The following is a 23943-nucleotide window of genomic DNA, read 5'->3' as shown; positions in this document are numbered from 1 at the left end:
CTCAATTTGCAGGCCGGGTAGATTTGCACCTTACTGGGTGAGTGTGTGCTTTAATGTGCAGTAGCCTATTTTACTGTGCATTAAATCATCATGTAAAAAAAGCATGCAATTACACTAATTTGTAATGAATTAAGCTAGTGCACATTAAGTATCACTTAAAAACATGCACTTGCGGTACTGTACATTAGGACAGCCGAATGAGCATTTCTTTAGTGCCTCACATTGGCGGCACTAAATTTAATGCACATTAGGAAAAGTGTATTAATGCACATGTAGACACATCCACAGACTAACTATATCAGAGATGCAGCAGTGGCTCACTTCATCAAATGCACTCAGTTTACCAGAGATACTGGGCACCTAGCAAGGTCTCTGCCCTTACATTTCCCTTGTCCATAAGATTAATAATAAGCAGAAATGTTCAGAGAATTATGTTCACATTTTTAAAGAGGTCTGGGCATCTGAGAAATAGGGTTTTCTGTCAAACTCATGTAATTATATAACTGGAGATGCTAAACCAAAATTGTTAAATATTTCCATGAATCTGCCAACTCCAAATATTTCAGCTGCAAATAATTTGTTTCATAGGGACAATTTAATATGTGATTTTAAAAATCAGTGAAAAAATTATAAAACAGCAGGGGAAATATCTATGGTGGTGCCAAGATATTTTTAAATCATCTACTGACTTTTTAGGAATATGCAAAGTGACTTTTAAACAACCCCTAAACTTCCTGGTGCCACTTCCTGCTGCCTTCTCTCAGTATTTCCTTCCCTGTTATGTGCAATGATTATTTCAAATTGTCTAGCCACAGGTTTTGGGTTACACACAGTGAATCATGGCTCAAGTTCTATACTTAATTTGCAAACAATGTAGGACATTACAATAACTTTTTGTCATAGAAGCTATCAATTACAGCAATTTACTGATATCATTAAGGGCAAATTAAATTTTATTGCCCAATTACTTTAATCTCCTTTATGTTGATCATCAAGAGTTTTTTAATAGCATGCAGGTAGGTATTAATGATGTATAATACAACTAGGCCAACGTTTGTATTGTCAAAAGTAATTGATGGAATTGTCATAATACAAACACCTGTAACTATTATCTAAACAGCTGTGCTGTATCTATAAAAATAAATATTACAAGGCTAACTTTTTGCAATAGAAAACTAATTTGGTTTTGTTACTTAGATAATGCTATTACATTTACACTGATTATTTCTTTAATTTACAAATCAATAAGCATTAAATATTAGATTAACAGTAACATACAAACTTATATTTTAATTAAATTCATCTCATCCTTATTGTCCAGTATTATGTGGATCAGTGAACTCACTCTGTGCTGCTTATAGAGCAATTATTTTTAGTCAGTAAGGTATGGTATACAGTTCAGCTTGTGTGACCTGGAAGAGAATTTCACAACAGAGGCTTAGTTCTACAGCAGCTGAATACGAAGGACTCCCAATAGCTTCAAGAAGAATTTGTTGAATAGAGTGGCCAGTGCTGTTGCAAAATCGGGTCTTATACATATCTAAGTTGGGGAGTCAAATTTGCCCCCAGGTCCCAGCATGGATCTGGACTCCAGGACTCCACATTGGCCAGATCCAGCCTGGGGCATGGGATGGGAGAAGTGGGACAGCAAGCAACCACCCATGTTCAGGAGCATTCCTGACACTGAGGCCCTTGTTCACCAGGGCCCAGGAGCCCCAAATTTTGTGGTAGGTCCCATCTCCACCTATCCATGCCCCAAAACCCATAGCCTGTCAGGCCAGGTGCCATGGGTGGATCTGGTTTGCAGGCTGGATGTTTGGCACCCCGATGTAAGTTGTAGCTTTAGGGCCTGATCCTAAAAGCACCCTCTGTGCCTTTCAGTGAGGGTGGCCAGAACTGTACAGAAGGCACTTTGCACCTTGTAGGGATTGACCTTTGGAGGCAGTTGGCCCTTTGGAGGATGCTTACTAGTGCCAATTTACATCAAGGAATCTCTAATTAAGCCTGCTCTGTGATTTTGTGAATGTCTGGATTTTTGTGGGTTTGCTTATTTGATCCTAAGTTTTGCTTTACCTGTTTAAGCCTTGCTGGAAATTCTAGTAGTCTACAAAAAATCTTTTTCAGCTTCAGCTGATTCACTAGTTTCTCTGGGACTGTTGGTGGGACTAGTAGTCCCAGCATACTTTGACTTTGACTCTGTAACTGATCCACAAATCCTAAGTGAACCAGCTGAAAGTTTTCAGTAGGAATTCATTTGTGTGTGCAGCTATTGATGTGATTTTGTGTAAATCAAAAGGTCCAGGTCTAGTTGACAAATCCTGGTCACTTCTTTACCATCCATAATATGTACCAATAAAGCTATTTGATTGACCAAAACATAGAGCCACATGTGGTGCAATTTTCTCTGCTGGGTCAGGTTTCTTCGTACATGAGATTCTGGAAAAGCCAGAAGGAAACTGCTCTCAAGTTTCTCAGCCTAGGACCAAGCAAGAACAAAAGAACTATGAAATGTATTTGGAATTACTGTTCTTTTAAAATATGTGCAAATACGTTTAACAATGTGTTCATGCAGAGAAGTATTTCTTATCTTTTGCTTTTTGGCTTATTGCCTAAGGAAACATATACCTTTATTAAATACCATTAAAAATACTGGGCCAAATTCAAACTGTTTCAGACCTAAGTTTCAGATTCATGAAGTATCATCTTTGTTGCCAAATATATGTTTGCTCATTTGTCTGTTCAGATATTGGGTGACTAGAGGAAAGGTTAAGAATAAACACGTATCTAGCAGAGAACAAATAAGGCATTAAAGAAAATGTGCTGGAAAATTTATTAGTATATTATGTTTACCAAAAAATTTGTCAAAGTAAGTCAGAAAGCAATAAGTTTATAAATTGCTGTACTGCAAAGGGAAGATCACTTCAAAAGCCCTCTATTATTTTCAGAAATAGGAAACGGCTATTTTAAAATCACATTTCATTTTTATTTTTTCGATATCTACAGAGTTGCCACTCCATTTGGTGGTTTTGAGAGAGCCTCGAAGCTGGTTAAATTCAAGGTACCAGATTTTAATCTATTGCTGCTAAATGATCCCAGGTTCATGGTCCTTGCAAGCCCTTTGTCCAGCAGGAGGTCCTTCAATAGGACTCCTAAGGGATGGGTGTCTGAGAATATTCCTGTAGTGTTCATCCAGCGTTCTGATTCCAATGCTGTTCCAGAAACGGATGACCTGTGAATGAGAAGCTATATATTGTGATGAAAGACGAACGTAAGAATCAGTGTGATATTGTTCTCACTTCTAATAGAAGCTACTTGCAACATCTTTTCTTAGTAGCTGGAGTCTAACTAGTAACTTCTGATCCAGTAGCTCTTTTCTGGAATTAAATGTCATCTACAGACTAATACAAATAAAATAATTTTGCAACTATTAATTGAATCATTTTTTTGACTATTGTGTGTCTATACATTTTATAGATTCATAGATGCTAGGGTCAGAAGGGACCTCAACAGATCATTTTATGTTTTTGTTTAATTGAAAACTACTTTGTTTCTAAGTCTAAGCAAGTTAGTTTAGTTTTCATGGTCACTGCAGATTACAAACTACATTTTAATAAAAGGACAAAACAGCAGGTTGATAACTGATTGTTTATCATTTTTTCTGTATTTGGAAAGGCTACAGAATTTGCATGTTATATTTTCTAATATACAGTTTGGTAAGATTGGATTTTTAAATAGGAAACTCAACTTTATTACATGGGCTGTGAACTCTGGCTGTGAAAGCTCTATTCTTATGTATACTGAATTCTCTTAAGGGACTAGTCTTTCCTCAGTGTGTACACAACGCCCATTTGCTTTCTAATCTCAAATATGCAGTTTCATATCTCTTGTTTTTCTTGTAAAATCAGCTTACACATACCGGTCCACAGCTACATGATCAGACTTAAGCTTCATATGCTATAGCAAAAGTTAGGTCAATGAAATGCAGCAAACCACAATACTGTCAATGACATTTTGGCAATTACTTATGTCAATCCATAAAGGGTTCAGCTACAAGACAGTGCAAATAAGCAAAAATCAGACGTGTCTGAGGTAGTCATAAAATAATCGCAAAACAGGGAGAAAAGAAAGCTTATGGGGAAGTGTTAAGTGAATACTTTTAAAACTGCACTGAGGTCATGAAAGTACATCCTCAAAAGACTCAATGCTCAGGCTTTACTTCTGGGGCAGCAATTTGCAGCTGTAAAAATTGCACTCATATTTCAATTGTATGTTCAAGTCAAGTAGTTAGGGACTCACACTTGCAGATTTGTTGGCTGCAAATTTTACAGATTGTAACTGCACCTTCCTACCCCGCAGTCAATTTTAAGTTTTTTGTTGTGCAGAACTTACACTCATGATATGGACAATAATACTGAATATGAGTACCCCAAGTGTATAAATGCTACTAAGATTAAAGTAGAGTATATGAAGAGACACAATATAGAGAGACTTTATATAGTATAAAGATAGAGTATATGAGAGTATATGAGGAGACACAATATTCAGATTCAGAGGGCTCTGGTTTGCTAAGTGATCAGGTTAGCAGATGACAACCACAGTCTGATGCAAAAAAGAAGTAGCCTGTTGATGTGAATCAAGTCTCAAGAATACATATGGAGTAAAACAAAACATATAGTGCCTTGATCAAAAACGGATTTGGAGATTAGTACTGAAAATCACTGAAATTAATTCAATGTACAACTGATTGTTAGCTCTAGGGGAAAAGCAGGACTCCCTCTCCTCCGCTTCCTCTCCTCCCAGAAGTCATCTTGTGCTAAGCCCCACAGTGCAAAAGGAGCCACTTGTTTGGATCATGACTGTGCAGAGTCCCAGTGGAGCAGACAAAATTTATACTAGTATACAGATCTACACAGAAAGAATCCTTTATAGACTTGGGGATTTGGAGACTTTCCATTGACTTCAACAGACTTTGGTCTGTGTGCCCTGTGTACTGTGGGTCACCACAGGAAGGATATATTATGTTTGCATATGTAATGAAGGGCAATGGTGAAGAGTCTTAGTGGGTGAATGAACAAACAATTTTACTATTTTAAATGGGGGGAGGGGTACTTACAGTGGTTCACCTGGATCCACTGTAACTACTTTGTCTGTCCACTCTTGTCCTGTGGGAAATGCACATTAAGCGGAGCCAGTTTATCCCTGAATGAAGCTGGGTTTATAGGTTCACTTTCTGTGGGACAGGAGAAGACAGACAAAACAAATACCACAGATCAGCTGACACATGTTCACAAGTGGTAAATTCCCCTTACCTCTTCTAAGAACATTAAAATTGTTTGGCCATGCTTTCATTTGTGCAAGGCTAAGGATTTGAGTTTATTCTTGCTGACAAAGGTAAGGCCTTGAGGTGACAGTAAATGGTTCCAGATTTGTAGGATTGGAGAAATCAAAAAGGAAAGACTTTTTTTGTACTTTGGTGTTCCTGAGACTAAGGGACATAATAGGCAACTTAGTTTAAATAGGGAACTGAGGGAAATAAGCATAGGGAATGATTTACTAGCAGAATAATTTACTGAAGCAGTTTAAATGAGATCATACATTTGTTACTTTTTCCTAGTAACAAACACATATTTGTTACTAGGAAAAAGTGAAAGAGATAATAAAAAGGCAGGAAAGGGGTAGAGGTAAAAATACATTTCAGAAAGTAAGTTATATTGGTCTAGGAAGCTGTTTTTGGTTCCCGAAATGTTCTTGGCTCAGGTCTCATTGACATTAAGGCCCCTTTCTCTGACAGAGCTCTGTGAAAGGGTCTTAAAAGTGCATGTAAACCTTTCTGATGCCAAACAGATGTAAATGAGAAATCAGAACATGTTTTCCAAGTTAAGCCAAATATTTTGGGTGATATTCTTCCTATTAGAATATGTAAAATCAAATGAGAGGGTGGAGTACTTCTATGAAAAATGCCGTAGAGGAAAGTTCTCCAAGAATAATGCAATTTACACCTATTTATACAGGATAAATACTATGAAACATTAGGGCTCAATGTCTCTATAAGGCTGAGGATAACAAGTATCAGCTGTAACTATGATCTTTGAAGTAGGGGGTTCATATTTTAATGCTGTGGACTTAGGCTAAGTACAGACATTACCCTTTTTCTGGTTTCGGTGGTCAGAAACCTGTCTATACCCAAAACAAAACAGAAATTCAGGGCACAATTTCACAATTGCAGATTCTGGTCTAAGATAGGACTGGATCTATGTATTATTAGACTTACTTGAGCTAGGTTGGACTGGTGCATCAAATGTCAGTGCCAGATCTGACAGCAAATCAAGGTAAGTCGTTTTCTCCTGGTATCCCAGTTGCCTGTGTGACCCCTGTGAGTGCCCCCCATCCCCCTGAGGGGCCATAGCTTGGCTCGTGAGCTGTTGGGGGGAGGTGGTGCCAGTGGCACACCCTGCATTCCCAGCCAAGTCTGTGGGACTCAGAGGGTCCCTACTGTGACCCCAAGCCCTGGGACCCCATGCTGCAGTGGCTCTGAGAAGGACTCAGAAGATTCCTCAAACCACCAGTGCCATGTTCCATGCTGCTGGGTGGCCTCCAGTCTATGGGGTAGGAGGACAGCCATGGCCCTGCAGCTGCAGAACCTGGTGAAGGGCAACTCTAGTGCTGAGATATAGTGGGGAGGAAAGGGCAATGGGTCCCTGTGCTGGGCTGAGGTAGCAGTGGCCCCTCCCTTGCCCCAGTTCCTGCACTAGAATTGTGCCCCACCAAGCACTGCAGCTATGTGGGAATGACTGCCCCCCTCCCCTCACTAGGTGGGGGGTGATTTCAGTGTGGGAACAGGGGCCACAGCCCGGGGACCTAGGCAAGCCCCCACCCAGCCCTACCGCTGCTTGAGCAGCGACTGCTGCCAGCTGGGCTGGCTCAGCTCAGGCAGGGGAAGGGGGGCTGCTAGCTCAACCTGGCACAGGAACCCACTGCCCCCTGCAGGCGCTGCAGCCATGAGGGCATGGCTGCCCCCCTCCCCATGGACCAGAGCACTGCAGCTGCATGGAAAGGGTCACAGGATGGAGCGGGGTGGAGGGGATCCTCTGAGCCCTTCTCGGATCTGCTGCAGCATAGGGTCCTGGGCAGGACAGGGCAGGGACACTCTGTGCCCCACTGACCTGCCCAGGACCACAGGGTACACCACTGGCACCACCTCCCCATCAGCAGCTCACAAGCCCTGCACTCCTCTGCCTCTGGCCTGCATGGGGTGCACCCCCACACCCCACCCTGGGCCCTGCTGCCTGACAGATGATAGGGCAGTGGGGGGAGGCATGTGTCTAACAGCCAATGAGGGATGGCACAGCCACTCAGCTGTGCTCAGGTGTCCTCGGTAATGTCCCTCATGCTGGGAAGCATATGAAAGCGCCTCCCACCTAGTGGCCTTGGCCTGTGTAGGCATCTGTCTGCTTCTCCAGCTGAAGAACAAATGTAAGTCACAGTTGCTGATGGTCCAATCTATGCAGCTTAGAGAAAGCTGCATAGATTGGATCGATTCTGCCTTAGGCTTTTTGACTATCTGTACTTAGCCTTAGGGTTTGGTACAATGCCCATGAAGCCATTCAAGAGGCTCTCTTTGACTTTAATGCATTTTGATTCCAGTCCAGAACCTTAGAGCTATGCGTAGGGTGACCATAAAAATTTGTGGGAAATCCAGGACAAGGTAAGGAAATTTGTGACAAGGGGGCGATGCTGGGGTGTTCATGCACATGTACATGTACACGCACACACACACACACACAGAACCTCATGGATCCCAGGAGCAGGACTGCATGGGACAGCATAGTGTGTGTGCATGCATACACACATACACAGTCCTGACCCTCCACACATGCATGCACAGACACATGCACACTCAGCCCCAACTCCCATGGCTCTCCACATGCACCCTTCCCCTGACCCCAACTCTACTGTGCAAGCAACTCCGTGTGCAGCCCAGCAGGGTCTGGACCAGGGAGTAATGCACTGGCTGGGCTTCCTGGAGAAAACTGAAGCAAAAAGTCCCAGATTGGCACAAACCCATCTGTACGGGCCCAATTCCTGACTCAGGAGTCACGTGTGCAGATGGGGTCCTGCCAATCAGGGACTTTTGCTTCAATTTTCTCTAATGGTTGGGATGCTGAGACAGCCTCTGAAATCCAGAATTGTCCCAGCCAATCCTGGACATCTGGTCATCCTAGTTACACAGCATCTACAGTACTCAGTACAGGACAGAGAGGTAGAGCAAGCTAAGTATTCACGGCTCTTACTGGTGCCATTAATGTTGTTTTAGCAAATGGATACACCACAGTTGGAGTTTGATCCCTGGTCCCCACTTCCATCATACAGGCCACATTTATTTTAATGTGAAACCAAGCTAATACACTATTTATAGAGGTGCAGAGAGGAGTCAGTAGCAACAAGACATGAATCCTAGTTTTGTATTCTCAACAAGATTGATAGTCATTTTTTTCTTCATGCTGCTGCATAACAGAGGATATTTGTTGGTTGGTTCCAAGAAATAAGAATGTGATCCTCATATTATGCTGATTGGCTATTACATTTTAGCAATGAAGAAGTGTTAGAATGAAGATCTAATGTTTATATGTGCTCCTGTACTTTGATGTAAACTTTCCTCAGATGTCCTAATTGTGTCAACATGTCTGACTACACTTCTTTTTTGTTATACACATACCTGTTTTTGTGGAAATAAATGCATATTATATTGGCTCCAAATATGTGCATATTTTGTTCACTTTATAGGCTCTTACTTTGAGCAAATTACTTAGTTATGATAATTGAAAACTAGACCAAGCTGTTATGGATGAAATCCTATCCTCAGTGACATCAAATTGAGTTTTATCATTGACTGCATTGTGGCCAGGGTTTCAATGGACATCCTATTTATTTGTATCTTATCACCATTTATGATAAAATGTATTTTTAACTGTACATAATACCACTATTTAATCCAATCTGTGTTCAAGTCCAGAGCACATGCTGGAATAAAGGAATCAACCATATATGTGGTTGGATTGGGCTCTTAAAGAGTGGCTAGGGACAGAAATTATACATAAACCAGTTTAAGTTATCAGAATAGGTTTATTGGTTTAAACCTATAATAGAACAGAAGTTCAGTGCACAAAATCCAGTTTCAAAATGGCTGAAACTAGTTTAAGATAAACCTGGCTGAATATAATATTAGACTTAACTGATTTGGGTCAAACTGGTTTATGAAACGTCAGTCCCAGATCCCTTTCCAGTTCAAGTTAAATCACAGTCCCCCAGCATCCCAGCATGCTTTCCAGCCCTAAGCTGGGCTGTGCTGTCTACTGTAGCAGAGAAGGGTTGTGGGGGGTGGGGGTGGGGGTGGGGACGGGGACAGGGACTGCCCTCCTTCCCTCCAAGGCAAACCCTGGCTGGGATCTGGGGCCAAGGAGGGGGTTAAACTTCCCTTCCCTGAGTACAGAGCTGCCCTGCCCTGATAAAAGGATACTGTTGGCTGCAACTGTGGACTACAAATCCCAGAGGTACCTGGAAGCAGGAAAGGAAGTGATGAGCAACCCTGCAGAGTCCTGCTGCTGTGATTGTGCACGGCAAATATCAGAGACCTTAGGGGCAGCAGGAAGAGGAAGCGAACATACAGCCCATACTGGCTATGTGCCAGAGAGGTGTGCATTAGTGTCCCCCAGTTTCTGGCCTAAGCCATTGCAGGCATATGGCTGCATTTCCCGAATCAAAAGTGAATGCCTGTTCAGTTTATTTCTCAGTTTATTCTCTGCAGTTTAGACTAACCTGTAAAGACTGAACTGATTCAGCCTCAGGCTTTTTTACTGTCTGTACTTAGCCAGAGTGTATATTGGCTGAAACTTTAAGAAAATACACAGTTATGCAACACAAAGAGGAAAACATAGATTCGTAGATGTTTAAGTCGGAAGGGACCTTAGCAGATCATCGAGTCCAACCCCCTGCCCTGGGCAGCAAAGAGGGCTGGGGTCAAATGACTCCAGCCAGGTGCATGTCTAGCCTCCTCTTAAAGACCCCCAAGGTAGGGGAGAGTGCTACCTCCCTTGGAAGACCATTCCAGATTTTGGCAACCCTTACCATAAAGAAGTTCTTCCTGATGTCTAACCTAAATCTGTTCTCCATCAGTTTGTGGCCATTATTCCTAATTACTCCAAGGGGTGCCCTGGCAAATAGGATGGAATGAATAGTAAAGAGACATGGGGCATGCAAGAAAGCCAGTCAATGAAGATGTAAATTGAGGAGTCAGTGGGTGAGAGACAGGCTGGGCGGGCGGGGGGAGGGGAGGGGGAAGGAAGGTGGTTGAATGTAGCAGGTAAATAGTGGAGAGGTACCTGGGGAGTCAGATGTCAGGCAGGTTATAGTGTGTCATAAATCCAATGTCTCTATTTAGCCCATGATTTTTCATATCCAGGAGGTTGATGAAGTGAAGTTCATAGTCTCGTCTGTGAAAAGTGTTTTGTAAAAGTGAAATTGTTATATGTAAGGATGAAGTGTATAAGGTCAGTAATATCTTTGGGTCTGTACTCTGAGTTTTAATCTTGCTCTTGTAGGTATGTAAGGCAGGCTTGGATGCCATCCTAGTGTGGGATGTTGGTATATAAGCTGGTAACTGTGCGGGCCGGGAGCGGTCTGAGGCTTTTGCGGGCGCGCAGCGGGCTGTGGCCAGCAGCCCTGGCACGTGGGTCGGGGAATGCAGGCTGGCGGACTAGAATTAGGCACAGACGCGTAGCGGTTGATTAAAGATTATTTTACTTACACCGTAGAGGGTCGCGGTGCAGGCAGGAGAAAACTTAGCTTAAGTTGCAGTTACAAAACTCGTACGAACGAGACCCGCAGAAAAACTCGAGCCTCTTGAAATAACTCGGAAAGAGCTCTGGATACACACACACACACGGAGTTTGCTAGGTTCCGTGGAACGAAAGCGCACAGGGAAGGGTACGTCGAGGGATTAGGCAGCGACGGGGAGAGGCTAGAGGTTGATCAGGCCCCTGTATCCTCCTCTAAGGCACACGCGGGGTTTGTTAAGCTCCGCAGCGCTTAGAGTTCTCCACAAGATGGTTACGGAGTCTTCCCTTGCGGGGTTCTCCTCGGAGTTCTCCAACTTGGGCGGAAACCGCTCAAGCCTCTTATACGGCTAGCAAGCCAATCGCTAGCCGCCACGTGGGAATAATTTAGAAACAGCCAATAGTGGGGAACAAATTTGCATGCAAATGGCGGGAACTCCTTTGCACTGGGGTTTTCTCTTTGCAACTGAGAATTGCACCGTGCAAAGAAAGCTCCTCATGGCGGGAAATAATTCTGCAGTGCCGAAGCACACACAAAATCATACCCTTGGGTTATGACAGTAACAACCATGGTGGCTAGGAGGGTGTTACTTGGAAGGTGGTATATGTTTTTAAGTTTTTGTAGGAAGTCTGTAGTGTCTTGGAAAAAACTCGCTCTTTGGGTGACAAGCGGTTTTAGGATTGATTCGAAGAAACCTAATATTTCCTCAGTTAGGGTTCCATGGTTGGATATGTTAGGTCTGCAAGGGTTCCCTTGTTTGTGGATTTTAGGGAGCATGTAAAAGGTCCCTGGGTTAGGTAGTGGGGGGGATCAAGGTCTGTAGTTTTTCTTGTAGTTCTGATGGAAATGATTTGATGGTAGTTTTCAGTTTCAAGGTGAAAAGGGGAGTAGGATCTTCCTGTAATTCTTTGTAGTAGGTGGTGTCAGAGAGCTGTCTGTTGGCTTCTTTTATGTAGTCTTTACTGTTAAGGATGACTATGGCTCCTCCTTTATCTGCTGGTTTTATTACTATTTGGTGGTTGGATCTTAGAGATTCCATGGCCTTTCTCTCTGACAGGGAGAGGTTGTTATGGTGGCATGTATTGTTGGTTATTTCACTGTTCATTCTTTCTCCAAAGCAGTTAATACAGAGGTCAAGGTTAGAGTTTCATCTGCTGTGTCCAATCTGATTTTTGGGGGGGAGTTTGGGGATTGATCTTTTCCTCGATGTTGTCAGAGGATGAGTTGTTGTCAGAAGTAGATTCATTTGGTTGTGGAAATACTGAGGCGAATGCATTGGAAGAATTCTTCTAGTTCTCCACATGGAAGTAATTTATTAGGGTATTTTTCTGGACAGAAATTTAGGTCTTTAGAAAGGACAGGTTTTTTAGTTTTGCTAAGTGTGTGCATGGAGAAATTAATATTTGAGGGTTGGTTGCTGCTTTCCATTTCATCAAGTCTGAGGTTGGAATGTTGTACGGTGTTGGTGGTGTTTCTCTGATGGTTGTTTTGTGGCTGGTAAATTTGTTCCTGGAATAATTTGTTCCATTTCTTCCACTTACGACACACTATAACCTGCCTGACATCTGAGGTACCTCTTCACTATTTACCTGCTACATTCATCCCCCTTCCCCTCCCCCCCTCACCCACTGACTCCTCAATTTACATCTTCACTGACTGCCTATCTTGCGTGCAGACCAGCCCAGCCTCTGGCTTCTTTACTATTCATTCCATCCAGGAAGAGCACACACCAACTGCAGATGTGTTCTCAGCCTGATGAAGGGTTTTTGAATGCGAAAGCTTGCACAGAAATTTTTTTTCAACTATTTAGTTGGTCTAATAAAAGATATCAGATTTACCCAAAGAACTGTGTCTTCATAATTAAAGTTCTGCATACAATTGGCTTTTCAGATTTGGGGACAAACTGGGAAAAACAAAAGAAAACAAAAGGCCTTTTTCAGTACACACACACACACAGAAAAGAAAATATCTTAGATTTCTTGGCAAAATAAAAAGATACTAAACTAAACAAAAAATGTGTCCAAAACAAGATATTTCTTTTTTTGGAGAGGGAAGGAGGCAAATTTAGACTCCAAATCTTGTTTTGTGGGGGAAAAATCATTTTGAAGATGTTAAAATATTTTGTTATTTTCAAAACATTTTTATTTCTTTTCAATGGAAAATAGTCACTAAATTTAGCATAAATACACAAGCAGTTTTGGTCAACCTGAGTTTTCTGCTGACAAACTATTCACCTGCAAAAAAATTGCCCCACTCTTAAAATATTACTTCTCCACTTCACAGAGATAGTGGGAGACTAAATTCAATCATGGGGACAAAATACAAACTCCATAAATCATTGTAAGTGAGAAGCTCTAACTGTTGTGAGCCAACTTTTTGTTTCAAAAACAAATGGTGATCAAAACACTGAATGGCATTTGTACTAAGAACATTTTGAACTCTGCCAAGTAGAGAGGTGACTGTGCCAGCAAAATTAGTAATGCAGGAATTCCTTCACACTCAAAGATGGAATTTCGTACATTTTCTAAAATATAACTGCTTTTTATTTGCGCTTCCAATTTTTTAACATTCTTTTGTTGTAAAAATAGCCACACATCTTTCTCTTGTTCCTGGGAATACAAAGGCCCTTTTGCCACAGAATTAGTCTAGTCCAACAAAGCTGAGATGGAGAAATGGAGAGTACAGGATTTCAGGAAGCTATGCAAGAAATAAGCAAACCCAGCATAGTGCAGATTCCAGCTTTCCAGGATCTCCCTTTAGTGCTGTTTTCCTACATCTGTTGATATGGGGGCATTTTAAATCCTCTTGAGCACATTCTCATTGCTGCAACATAGCTTGAAGAAAAAAAAAAATCTTTGTTTCCTACAGCAGAGTTCCCCAGGACCCAGCTAAATTACTCAGGCCTGGCATAGCATTGACAGTTAGGTGTAGATAATGTACTGAAGATGTTGGAAAACCACTGTGTGAAAGATAGCTTCAAATGAACACAAACAAGCAAGGTTTGAGGTATGTCAGGCTGTTGTACACTAAGCCACTGTATGTCAGGAAGGATCCCAGTATGTCTAATAAAAGGAGTTCAAACTAAATTAAAGTATTTCCTACCCCTTCCCCACTCTTCTACATTCGGAGAGTTAAATTCTTGGTACAGAGGCATTCCTAAGCACTTTAGATACTTGCAGGGAGAGATTAAAACAAGAACATTTTGTTCAGACAGACAGCAAGCTGGACGTCTAACAGCAGCAGGTACTGATTGCTGAACCAAACTGGAATACAGTACGTTTTCTGTTGGGGCTGTGCAGTGACTAAAGTCGATTTCTTTGGTTGAAGGATTGTGTGGGAGGGAAAAGGGACGTGATAAACTGGGATAAAAGGGACAACAAAAATAGTAAGAGAGGAAAAAAATCAACATAACTTATTTCATAATGATACTTCAGTTTATCTTTCAGTCAGGTAGATTTTTTTTGTCAGCTCTAACAATGGCGAGAGCAAAAATAACAGCAATGAGAAGGGTTGAAACTTGGTGGACAGGGGTGCTGTTTCATAGAGAATAAAAAACAAGAGCAGGTAGAAACTGGCCAAAGCCTAATTTGTTGCTCTGCTAACAGGGAACACAAGTCATCAGAGGTCTGCTGGACTGTCTGAGGGTAAGTATGGTACCCTCTGTGTTTTACAAGACATCAGTGCTCAGATGCAGTGCTCACAGCATAACATAGTAGTATATTCCTTCTGAGAGCTTATTACCTCTTAGGCTTGCTTCCATGAATTTACATATGGTGTTTTGGGATGTGTTGGTTTTTACTACAAGTTATCAACCCAGATACATACACACTGGGCCATCAAGTCTATTCCCCTGCTATTGTAGATTATCACAACATATACATTTATGAATGAAAGAGATGCATGGAGCCTCATTTTCATACTGGTTGGGTTTCTTGCCTCATTATTCCTGTTGAGTGGCTGTTCCATATTCTCACTTTTTGTGTGGTTACAAATATTTTTCTTCAATTTTCAGCTTATATTTATTCATGATAATTTTATATCTGGCATCCTTAATTCGTTTTCCCCTCTCTTTGGTGTTCACCATCCTGAATACAAGCCTTGGTCTGGCTATGCTAAACAACCAAAACTCTTTTAGTCTCTTTTCTGAAGTTAGGTTTTCCTTTCCTTTGCTCCTCCTAAAAGCCCTTGTTTACTAAATTGAATGATTTTTTTTGAAAAAACAGGGGACCAGAATTGTACATAGTATGCCAGATGAGGTCTTACAAGTACCTTGTACAATGATATTCATATTTCCTTATTTCTACTGGAAATACTTCATTTTGTATATCTTAAGACTCAATTTACTTTCTTCATGGTCACATCACAGTGGTGGCTCATAGCTGTCTGTTGATTAACTAATACACTCAGGTCTTTCTCCCTCTATGTTTTTTTCCAACTAATGATCTCTCAGCTTATTACAGTAATTCTTGTTCTTAGTCCCTAAATACCCAACCTTGCACTTTGTACTATTACATTTCATTCCATTAGATTATTCTAGTTCCCAAGGTCAACCAATTATTTCTGTAGGACATCCTGTTCCTTCTCTGTATAGATGATATTTCCCAACATTTTGTCATCAGTAAATTTTATTAACACACTCTTACTTTTCGTGCCAATGTTACTAATGAAAATATTAAATAAGACCAGCCCCAGAACAATTCTGACATTTCCCAGTTCAGACTGACCCACTGTTGTCTCTCCTTTAGTTACTTTTCTATCCATCCTATAATTATTATACTAATCCCTATCTTTTCCAATTTAAGAAATAAATTCCCACATGGCATCACATCAGCAAAGTTCAGCTAAATTAGATCTCCCTAATTTCCTTTGTCTAAAAAATCAATGATCAAAGAAAGACACCACATTAGGCAGGCATGACGAAGCTTTGCAAAATACATGTTGTGTTTTACTCCATTTACCGTTTATGTCTGTGTCTATAAATGTACTTCATATTTTCCTAACATCTTTATACTACTGAGGTCAGACACTCATTCTTATCGGACATCTTGCCTTTGACTTGTCTATCTACATCACGATCCTTATTGAAAACTAAGGCAGAGTGTTAAGTCAGTTTTTAATACATACTTAAAATGTACTGACCTTTGACTCCATTCTACTACGTAATGGCTCTACTGTCTCTTTTCCTTTTCCGGAAAAAAAAAATTCCCCACAAAATATCTCTGACCAATAATTTAAAAATGAATTCCTGACATTTTCATTGGAGTGGACTGTGCCTAAGAGACAAAATCTCTTTTCAACAAGGGACTGAGGCCTAGTTTTTCCTGTAGATAGACTGATTAAAATGAAATTTCTCATATTTTTTTAATTGATGTAACCAAGAAGGACCCAATGGACTTTTCAGTTTCACTATATCATAGTTGGCATTAAAAAGGAAATATTTGCCAAAATCTCTATACTGCTGTACCTTAGACTTTGTAGATATTCACAATTTTTAATATGGGCCCGGATACTGACTTTGTATTTGTACCCACTGTATTACTCATAACATTTTTTATTGAAGGAAAACTGTTTTTAATTATCATTTTTGCTTTAGGCTGCTTTCTGACAACAAATCTCACCTCAAAAATACAGGTGGCATAAGCAGTGTAACATCTCTGGCAAGGAGTAGTCTCCTAGGCAACTTCTCTTGCCCTCTTTCTCTCTTTTCTCAACTGCAGTATTTCACTTCTACTAGCCAATATCCTAAGAGAAAGCAACAGTCCAGATCAGCAAGTTTACAAGGCTCCTGTAAGGATGATGCAAGGTTTAATGTGAGTACAATGCTTAATTAAGGATGCACTTTCAAAACAGGCATAAGAGAATCTTGCACGCATCTCCGATTGTCTGGGGTTGTAAGGATTAGCTTTAAAAGCAGAAGGCTAAAATACTAGTCCTTTTGTTGCTTTGCTATTCCACAGAAGTGGATTGTTGGATTGGAAACAGCACTGTTCAGGAGAAAAGTTGTTCATTTGCAAGATTTATGCAGCTCCCTCCTCTCTTTCCCTTGTTCCACAGAAATGAACACAGGCATACGATAGATCTTGTTCCAAGTCCATTATTATCAATACCCTGGGACAAGAAAGAAAACCAATGTTTTTCACTCCCAGGGTGAAACTTTAGATGACTCTAGGGAAATTGCATCTGACACTGTGCTGAGCATTTTAGCACTAGTAAAAAAATAGAGAAGAATCAACAGTCAGGTTAATGTACAAATAGAGGAAGAGCAAAGCATATTGTGTGTTTGTTGTTTTGCCTACAGGAAAGCAAGGAGGAAGAAAAAAAGAGGGTTTATGCTCTGTGGAAGTGTGACTTCAGTTAATTTACAGTAAAATTAAAAGGAAAAAATAGCTCCATAGAAATGTTCACCATTTGCTGTAAGTTAAGAAGTCATGGTGCTATGCTGCACAGGTGGTCCCCGAGAACTCTCCTCCCTAGATTCAGTCATTATATCCTGTGTTTTCATTTCCTGTTCTTAACACCCTGGCTTAAAACCAGATAATTCTAAACTTCCCAATCACTCCTGATACTTCCTGAGGCCTAAGACAGCTGGTCTGAACAAGATTATTCCTGTTTATGAATGACAAAAATGTTATTTCAAATAGAATGAATGTTCTTCATCTTTCATTCTTCACCTCTGTATTTCTTCGTTTTCTTCCTATCGTCTTTGTTCACCTCTAATATATAGATTTTTCTTTGTTCACCTTTTTTCTTCACCTGTTATTGTCATATAACTTCCCTTCTATCTTCCCACCCTACTTTCATTTTTTCATTATCTCTGTTCTCTTGTCCTCTTCCCAGAGTCTTGTTTCCTATCTTTTTTTAGTCTGTTCACAGCTTTACTTTTCTTTTCTTCCCACCCTAGTTCCCTAGTTCCCTGTAACAGAGTTATATAACAGATATATAAACACAGGCGTATTACAGGATGCCTTTTAAACCAAGAGCCCTTGCTTAGGGTTTATAATCTCTACATTAGATACAGGAGTCAGAGAAGTCAGTTGAACTGGGCAGGGACCTAGTTTGGGAAAAAAACCCCATGAGGGTTTGGTTAAAACTTTCTGGTAAGTTCCTCTGTGAGCAACTGGCTGATGAGTTTATAGGGAACCGAAAGAAAGCTAGAGGCGGGCAGATGAGACCAAGCATTTTTAATTGTTTTATTTAAAATCCTTCTGTGACAACTGAGCGGGTCCTAAAGAAAGACTTTTTGATAGAACTGTTAAGGCTTTATTTGATCTCCCCCAGCAAGAGTATCTTGTCAGCATCTCTGTAGAATCTTTAACTCTGTAGAATTCCCCCTACACTTTTAATTATATATGTATATTGCTTAGTGTTGACAACTCTTGTAATTTTATTAAGTCTTGTGATATGTGTTGTTTTACTTATATCCCCAGCTCCTGAAGACAAGTGACTATGTGAGAATCTCAGCTTTTTTTTAAAGCTGATTGGTGAAACAGAAAAGTCTGAAAACATGATCTGAATGTACCCTAAAGACTTTCAGAAATCAGAAGGCAAATAATATAATATCTATCTTTTTAGCATGAATATTTTAAAGATAATTGATTAGCTAATATTAAGATAAGTCTACCATAGATTCTGGCTCAGTCTGTGAACTTTTTTCCTGCTTCAAAAGATAGGCATTATTTCTATATTTTATTTTATATTTGAGAACCCCAGAAATGGGTAGCTATGAGCCCTACTAAAAGTGTACAGCATTGATTTCTCATAATACAGCCGAAAGAAAGGTAAGGGCAGAGAATAAACATGAATGTCTATGACAAAAAACAAATAGCTATTCAATAAATTATGTGGGCATCTTCTACCAGGCTCTTCCTAAAATCATTATTTCCTTAGTTCTCCTTCATTTCTAAGAGGCTGTTCAAAAAGAGATCTTTCCCTAAAAAATGTTTTTGAAGATGGAAACTTGGTGAACTGAACAACAGAAGGATTTCCCAAGTTTATGGATCAGCATAGAGGAATGTGCACAGAAAAAGGTACTTGAGTGATGGTATAACCATGATAGGTTACAGGATACCAGAATGAAACATTTTTTATGACATGTACAAAATAGGTGTAATAGCAGAATTACTTACTGGTGAAGAAACAGAATTTGACTAACAGTCAGCTTCAGAAGGATAATGTGGATGACTGTTATGGAAAGGTTCTGTCACATGGGTGTTACAACCACATGTTGCAAATCTGAAAATCCTGGACTTTCAGCTTATTCACTGATGAGGCTGTCATAGCATGATTCAACTTTAAGAATAAAGACTGACTGTGATTGATTCAGCTAGAATGTCTGAGATTTTTTAAGATCTCAAATATTCTAGCTGAAGAAATCAAGATGTTTGAAATGGAAACAACTGCAGCTGGAGTTGATTGAAGGGTGAGTGAATCTAAAAATGAACTGGGATTAAACATAATAATTTGTAAGCAACACCACTTTCAGATGCAAGCATGATTCATTTTTTTCATATTTATTCTTCATTTTGTTTTTTATCCAATTAAAGTAATTGGAGTTTATTTACTTCTGTGTTTGCAGAGTTTCTATAAAAAATCTGACACCACTAGAATCAATAAAGTTATGATAATTCACTGAAGTGAATTCTTGTCTTATTGAATCTTAGGAAATAGGACACAGAGTCTAAAAATAGCAGCTCTATATTGTTTCAGTATAGGAAAATGCTTTTTTGTATCTCCTGTGTAAATTTCAGAGGAATGTATATGCTCAGAAACAGTTGAATAGCTGAACAGAACTGTATTTTATATATCTATATATATAGGGCTTAATCTGTCCGTCTGTCTGTCTGTCCATAATGCTCTTGTGGGGCATGGCTCCTGGCAGGGAGCAGCTCTAGCCAGTGCTGTGTCAAGAATGCCCATCAAGAATGACGGGGGGAGGGCATGGCTCCAGCACAGCGGGCCAGGCGGAGCAGGCCAGGCAGACGCAGAGCAGGGGGAGGAAGTTGGGGGTGGCATGGGGCCAGACGTGGAGCAGGGTGGGTGGGTGGCACAATGCTGGATGTGGAGCGAGGGGTTGGCGCAGAGTGGGGTGGTGTGGGGCCAGACACGAAGCGGGAGGGGGTGGTGCAGGGCCAGATGCAGAGTGGCGGTGGTGCAGGGTGGTGGGTGGTAGCAGTGGCCGCCGTGTGCAAGCTTCCCCCCCCCCCCCCCCCCCCCCCCCCCCCCAGTCTTGGGAGGCATTGGCACAGTGTGATGGGTGGTGGTGCTTTTTCCCCGCGTCCCCCCTCCCCCCCCCCCCCGATTCTTGATGGGCGGATATAAATGCTGTTGAAACAGACATAAATAACATTAGGCATTCTTGTATTTCCCTAACTTTTCTCGGCAGGATCCTCCTTTTATAGACAATTTTTCCTAAAACTTACATTGCTCTGAAACCCCTCTGGATAGGCCTTCCAACAGATCAAAAAACACCCTTGCACAGATTCAAACTATTAGCTGTTTTCCCACATTTTTTCACAATTCCCTGACTCTTATTTGTTCTTTCATTTCTTCCAGTTTCTTCCTAATTTCTTCAACTTTTTGCCTCAATCCAGTCCTATGCTTCCCTAAATCTTAATGTTGGCCTGTCAGACTAGACCCAGCACTGTACCTGAACTCCTGGTGGCCCTGGACAAACTTTTAGTATCAGACCCTGCTATGCCAGAGATAATGATAATAATAAAAAAATTACCATTCTCGAGCCCCCGGGCGGCCACCCGGTTTGCCCATGCCTGTGTCTAGTTCTGACTAGACTGTTCTACAACCGTCCATTTATATCTGCCATTTAACCTTCTGTTTGAACACAGCACCCAGAGGCTCTGTTTTAAACATTTTCCTGATATAAAACTATAATCATACTCTACATAAATAAACTTTGATACCAAAAATAAGGTCCTATTCTTCCATGACCTACATCATGTACAATAGAGATCCTGTCTTGACAATAACTACAGAATGAAATCATTTACCCCCTGCGGTATTACTAGGCACTTGTACCACTTATTCCAGTTTAAAACTCTCCTTTTAGCTCATGTCTTCTTTCAGGCTTCCTGAGCCACCTGTGTCATACTCTGTCCAAATTGTGTGGATGGCTATATTAGTATCCACCAGTCTGAAAAAGGCAGGGAATCTTAAAATATATCATTAAAACCTAACATGCTACATTTCCTCTATGGAGAAAGAATAGAAGAAACCGGTGTAAGCTAATGTGGTTTCCTGAGGGAGTACTCAAAGGTTTGTTGTTAAAAACAAACCTGTACTGGAAAAAGTAAAGACAAACAAACAAGAAAAGAATACACAGAAAAGATAAGCAAAAAATCAGGCTGAGGTCATAATCCTATGTTGGGATACACTGATCCCTGTGACTGCAGCAGTGCAATAAGCAGAACAAGAAAGGTTTTTACAAATTCATCAAAGGAAAAAAAAGTGCTTGAATGAAATCAGATCCATTGGTACATGAAAGAAAAATATTTAACAATGAATTTAAAGACTGGGAAATTCTGAGATTTTAAATGTTAAAATCTGTCTTCAGGAGGAAAAAAGATAAAAACTAATAGTAAGTAAAACTAGCTGTGTACTATAAAGAGTTGTCAAAAGAATACATAAATAATATAAATGGTTATTGAAAACTTGGTAATATACATCCAAAGGTATTAAGGGATTTTTAAAAAAATTCGATTTTTTAGCCAAGTCTCAGAAAACTTGGGAAGCCCTAGAAGACAGAAGAACAGCAAAGAAAATACTGCCTATGGGAAACAAATTAATGAACTTGATAGTTACTGGCTGAAATTGTAATTAGCTAAATTAGTAGAAACTGCTATGGGATTTTCTTCTTACTGATTTTAGTATTTCTATTCTTGTTTTAATTTGACTTTAAATGAAAAAAATCTTTAAAAATGAGGGGTCAAAAATTGTTTTTAAATGACAAATTTTGTTGGAAGATTGAAATTTGGAAAAGCACTATGCAAAATGAAAGCATTCAGAAAGGTTATAAACAAGGGGTAATGGAAAATGGGTAAGGTATTCCCTAATAGTGGTGTCTAACTTTATGGAGCTGATGTTGGGTGTGCAAATACTAAAGATTTTCAGATGGACTAAACTATACATTAATGGCATCTGCATACAAATAATTTGGGAGACGTTCCAAACACTAAAGACGACAGAGAAATATGAAAGGATATTGAGCTATTAAAAATATGGGCAGATAGCAATATCAACTTACTTTGGGGGAAAAAAACCTCCTTAATACTTTTGCAAAAAAGGAATTCAAATCACAGAACTCCAACAGAGAGGAACAAAACTGGAAAGCAGTAGCTAAGAGAGACCTTGGAGTGATATTAAGTAAGAATTTGCAGTACAGCATGGCAATAATCAAACTCATTGCAACTATAGTTTGCCTACATCTGCATGCTGGCCAACTCATTATGAAGCAGAAGGAAAATGTCCTCTGACAGCATCTGGGATACTATATTCATTTCATGAATTCCCAGCACAGCGATTAAAGGTTTGAACTGAAGTCCATAGTAGCCTGTGGAAAGAATCCCTTGGTTTCAAAAGGCTTTAGCATCTACCCTAACTGAAAAGAAAGTACCAGGGCGCAAATGAAAGCTTGCCCTAGATGTAACTATTATGTGCCTAAATGGGCAGGTATCCTAAAATAACAACTATGGGAGGCACCATATGGAATATATTTTAATTGCTTAACACCTACTCTGGGACTGCCCACACCACAGCTATTCCAAGGGGGGTAACATCTGGAGTCTGAAGAACAGCTTTGAACCGTTTTGTTTAAGAATTTGCGTAGGTCAGCATTGTGTAGATTAGCCCGAGCGCCCCTGACTGTAGGCAGGACCCTCCACAGGTTTTGCCGGAGGAAAGTATAGGGAAGAGAGAAGGAAAGGAGAAATTGGAATGGGGAGGAAGGGAAAATGGAGGACGCCCCTCCAGCATGAGTTTGGCTCTCAAGTGAAGTTGTGGTGACAGGGTATGACACTCCTGTTATCTGTGACAGGATCACAGGGGCAGCAGCACAAATGCAGAGGGGTATCACGAGGCTTGCATGTCGGCTGACTCAAGGCAACAGGCAACCAACAACATGGGTTGAAACAGGGTTCTGGTCTACACGCCCCCGTGTATGCATGTCCGTGTGCATTTATGTGTGCGGGTGCATGTATGTATGCATGTATATGTGTACACATACATGCGTATATGTGCATTTATGTATATGTATATGCTTGGGTATGGGTGTATATGTGTGTGCATGTACATGTGTTTATGTGTGCAGGTGTATATATATATATGTGTGTGTGGGTGTGTATAGATGTGTGTGCTTATGTGCATGGGTGTGTATGTACATGTGCATGTGCATGGGTACACATGTGCATGCATGCATGTACATGTTTGTGTGGGTGTCTATGCATGTGCATAGGCACGAACATATGTATGTGGGTGTGCATATACCTATGTGTGGGTGTATGTATGTCTATGTGTATGCACATCCATGTGTGTATATGCATGTATGTACATGTGTGCTTATGTGTAGGGGTATGTGTTCATGCGTGGGATGTGTATGCACATGTCTGTGTCTGTGCAGGTGCACATGTGCATGCACACATGTACTTGCGTTTGTGTGGGTGTGTAGGCACGTGCATATGTTTTGTTTTTTTAAAGACATTTTGCCTGTTCCAAACCAAACCAGGTCCAAAACTGAGTCAGTCCAGAACCATAAGTGTCCGTACAACCAGCAAACCTCCTCCACCCCTCACCAAGGGCTTCAGATATGTCCAAAGTCTTTTGGCAGGCAATCCTACATGCATAAATGTACACCCATATGTATGTATGTGTATGTTAGATATATGTGCTCCTGTGTGGGTGCATACATGTGCGTGTACAAGTGTTTATGTGTGGGTGTGTATGTACATGTGTGTAGGTGTCTATGCACGTGTACACGTACGTAGCTATGTGCTTGGGTGCGCAGAAGCCCGGATACGGCCCATCCCAGCCCCTCAAACCGCACCCTACCTCCTCACGCCTCCCTCGAGCCGGAAGGGACACGCCCACCCCCACAGCTGGGAC

General features: G+C 40.8%; 1 protein-coding gene and 1 long non-coding RNA gene across 2 annotated transcripts in view; one reads left to right on the top strand and one right to left on the bottom strand.

Annotated features, from left to right (window-relative positions):
* The window catches only part of MYOZ2 (myozenin 2), a 25909-nt gene extending 22284 nt beyond the window's left edge, over positions 1 to 3625 (top strand). The window contains exon 6 of the mRNA XM_006259657.4: positions 3004 to 3625. Coding sequence (XP_006259719.1) covers positions 3004 to 3235 — 232 coding nt within the window. The 3' untranslated portion in view covers positions 3236 to 3625. The remainder of the gene's footprint in view (positions 1 to 3003) is intronic.
* Positions 3142 to 23943, bottom strand: LOC109284974 (uncharacterized). Its single transcript, XR_002092633.1, has 3 exons — positions 23890 to 23943; positions 16452 to 16575; positions 3142 to 3229 (listed from the first exon to the last, which is right to left on the bottom strand). It is a non-coding gene; the product is annotated as an uncharacterized LOC109284974 (long non-coding RNA).

The sequence above is a fragment of the Alligator mississippiensis genome, chromosome 2 (genome assembly GCF_030867095.1).
Source record: "Alligator mississippiensis isolate rAllMis1 chromosome 2, rAllMis1, whole genome shotgun sequence".
Classification (NCBI taxonomy): domain Eukaryota; kingdom Metazoa; phylum Chordata; order Crocodylia; family Alligatoridae; genus Alligator; species Alligator mississippiensis.
The sequence above is the reverse complement of the archived record's forward strand: the minus strand, read 5'-3'. Positions and strand labels throughout refer to the sequence as shown.